Below are 3,165 nucleotides of genomic sequence, written 5' to 3'. Positions count from 1 at the left end.
ATTGAAAAAAAAAAACTAATAAACAAATACAAATTAAAATTTTAGGTGTTTTGTGAGGAGAATTACGATAAAACCCTTCTTTTTTAGATTATAGCTGATATAGTATTTTATATAAAGTATCATTTATTTTATAATGTAATATGAGTAATTAATTCTACAATATTTAAATTTAAAACCATCAATATTAATATATATTTTTTAAAATTATTTTATAACCTCAATTTCAAAAACATTCTTACCCAAACACATTAAACTATTTTTTTCAACCTTCATTCCAACCACAGTTTTAATCAAACACATATTTTTTCAAACTAATCTCAATTAAAAATATTTTTTATAAAATAATATTTTTTAACCCACAACCACTATCTTAATACTATCTTAATACCAGACACACAATTCTTCTATGATTCACATTAACTAAAAGCAGAGGAAAAAAAAGCTCCACGTTTTGTTTTGTCTAAAGTAATCATTTTCTCTTTCGGCAAGATCGCTACTTGTCACCAACACAACGTTCAAGAATGAGAAACTCCATGCAGGAAGACACGTACGTATCCCTCAACTCCACACACCATTGAACAATCTTTTCATCTCTTCTCTCTCACGCTATTTGATCACATCTCAATTTAATTCCATCTTGATCAGAACTTTCAAATTAATAGACTTCAATCTTTCTAATGTTATACTACTCTTGAATCTCTTGTGTCTTTCTAGCACTACAAATTTTGTTGACAATGGTGAAACTAGCATCAGCTAGAGAGAGTAGAATGTACGGGCCAAGGCTAGCTAGAAATAGAGGAGAATATATGAACGCAGGGCTCTGTGTGTTTGCAGCTATTGTGCTTGTTGGTGGGTTCGTGGCTGAATTGTCAAAGGAACCCAAGTCAGGTCTTGTGCTTTTGCTTATAGCTCTCCTACTTATCATGGTGGTTAATCTTCATGATCTTGTTGCACATCTAGCCGGGATTGATTATCGGTTTCCTTTAATGGGGTTTGATACACAGCTTGCACTTGTTGAGCTTGCGGTTCCTGTGGTTCAGGCCTCGGGGGCTTTGCTTTCTTTCTTGGGTATTCTTTTTCTTTTTATTCAGGTACTAAGTATTAATTAATTTCTTTGTTTAGTGGTGTCATAAAAATTGATATTATCTGAGTTCTAGTACAATATAGTATAGGAATTGTTATATTTATAATTATAAGATAAAAAAAAAGGATTAATTTACTGCCAATTGAAGGTGTAGGATCAATCTATGATTTAATTTATCTCATGCCTCTAATCTCGATTAGAAGTCCCATTATATATATTTCCTCAAAAACCCAATTAAAGAGCGTTGCACTAGGTTATTTGCATGTCAAACTTATTCCTTTGGACCAGACATTAATTACCCGACGTGAAGATGCCTCTTTTCAGTCTCTTTGAATTCATCTTTTCACAGAGAAGCTTTTTGTAACTTCGTTATGAAATTAAGGTCTATGTAATCCACAGCATTCCACTGTCTCCTCTTAAAATCCTGTATTCTTAGGAGCACAGTTATAAGCTTTAAGTACATATTGCAAATAATTTGAATGTTGAGGCAATCCACAATTGCAGGAATACAAGGGATATGGGCACTTCAAATTGGAAAGGCATGCTCTAAACTTGCTTATTGCCGGACCGGCTTTGTGGGTGCTCGGATCCATACACAACTCATGCCAGATATATGAGAGAGCTGATGGGCATGTACAAATCTTGCAACAGAGCGTCCACATCCCATTTTTAATGGGAAGTTTGCTATTCTTGGTTGGTTCTATTCTCAATATTCATGAGCAAGCAGGACGGGGCCATCATGGACTGAAACTATTGGTAAGCTGTAAATTTGTTTAGTTATAGTTTTAAGCAATCTGCTCGAGTTTTGGAAATAGCAGTAGTCTAATTGGATAGAAAAAACGATGGTTTAAACATCACAATCTAAATAGAAAATCTTTGAATACTTTTGCATGGTAGCTGTTAACGTACAGCAAAGTTTCTTGATTAATGCAGGGCAAGACTTGGGTCTGGACAGGCATCTGTGGAAGTCTAATGATTTTTATAGGGGGATTAGCAAACGTAGTCAAGGTGTTCAAGATGCAGCAAATTGATGGACTGCGGTTAGAGAAATTGAGAGGAGGGGCTCAAGAGCGTTTGATACGAGAAAGGGAGGGTCACTCGCCACTCATCCTAGAAGAGGAGAGGAGAAGGAAAATGACAGCAGCGGAAACGAGAGCAGCACCTCTTCCTGCAACAACTCCTTACAAGGATGTGCTTGTTGGCCGGCCATGATTTTATAGAATCATCTAATAGCAACACCAATTATCGTTTTGGTTTCTTTAATACTTTGTATTCTGATATCTTTTCTATCTTCTTGTTTTTTTTTTTTTTTTAATTTTATCTGCTCTTATAGTCTCCCATCAGTACTGCCCTCTAGCATATTACATGTCATTTTATCCAGTTTATATTCATGTTACAGATGACTCGGATTTTCATCAGTAGACCTATATAGATGGAATTTTGTAATGTGAATTGTGTTTGGCCGAGATTGACGTTTTGAGATGATATTCTCGATGACATTGTCTTGTGAAAATAAACCACGTACATCCCTGCGGAAACCTTCATATATGGTTAAATAATCTCATTTTGCTTCTGATTTTTTCATAATAATAATAATAATAATAATGGGATTTAGGAGCTTATGCTGGTTTTTCTTCAATGTTGATTTAAAAAAAAAAACACTGGTATTCAAAACCTATTAAATCTCAATTAATTTGATGAGCCAGGTCCGATCCACTAAAAAATAATTTTTTTATATTTCATACACTTGACAAACCACTTATCCAACCACAACGTTAATTTGTTGATTTCTTCACTATGTCTAGACTAGTTCAATCATTTATCAGCAACATCCTATTATATTTTGTTTTCTTGTGGTGTTTAATTTATAGCTAGCTACGGTCCCATCCATATTGATGTTAATAGATGACAGATAAAGTTAATATTGTCAAAATAGATAGTTGATCTGCTAAAAAATAATTTTTTTATATTTCATACACCGGACAAAAGACACGGTTTATTCACGCACATGACAACGATGATGAAGTGGTGGTCAACCTATTACTTTTCGGTTAGCTAGGGGATGTTATTAGAGTTATTTC

At 34.1% G+C, this 3,165-nt stretch overlaps 1 protein-coding gene across 1 annotated transcript; it reads left to right on the top strand.

Moving 5' to 3' along the window:
* Positions 1-706: 706 nt before the first annotated feature.
* On the top strand, positions 707-2,296 carry LOC133675995 (uncharacterized). The gene is made up of 3 exons (XM_062097570.1): positions 707-1,091; positions 1,589-1,840; positions 2,018-2,296. Exons 1-3 carry the CDS (start codon positions 735-737, stop codon positions 2,294-2,296), a joined length of 888 nt encoding a protein of 295 aa, XP_061953554.1. The 5' UTR covers positions 707-734.
* Positions 2,297-3,165: the final 869 nt, after the last annotated feature.

The sequence above is a fragment of the Populus nigra genome, chromosome 16 (genome assembly GCF_951802175.1).
Source record: "Populus nigra chromosome 16, ddPopNigr1.1, whole genome shotgun sequence".
NCBI lineage: Eukaryota > Viridiplantae > Streptophyta > Magnoliopsida > Malpighiales > Salicaceae > Populus > Populus nigra.
This window is presented reverse-complemented; position numbering and strand designations above follow the sequence as displayed.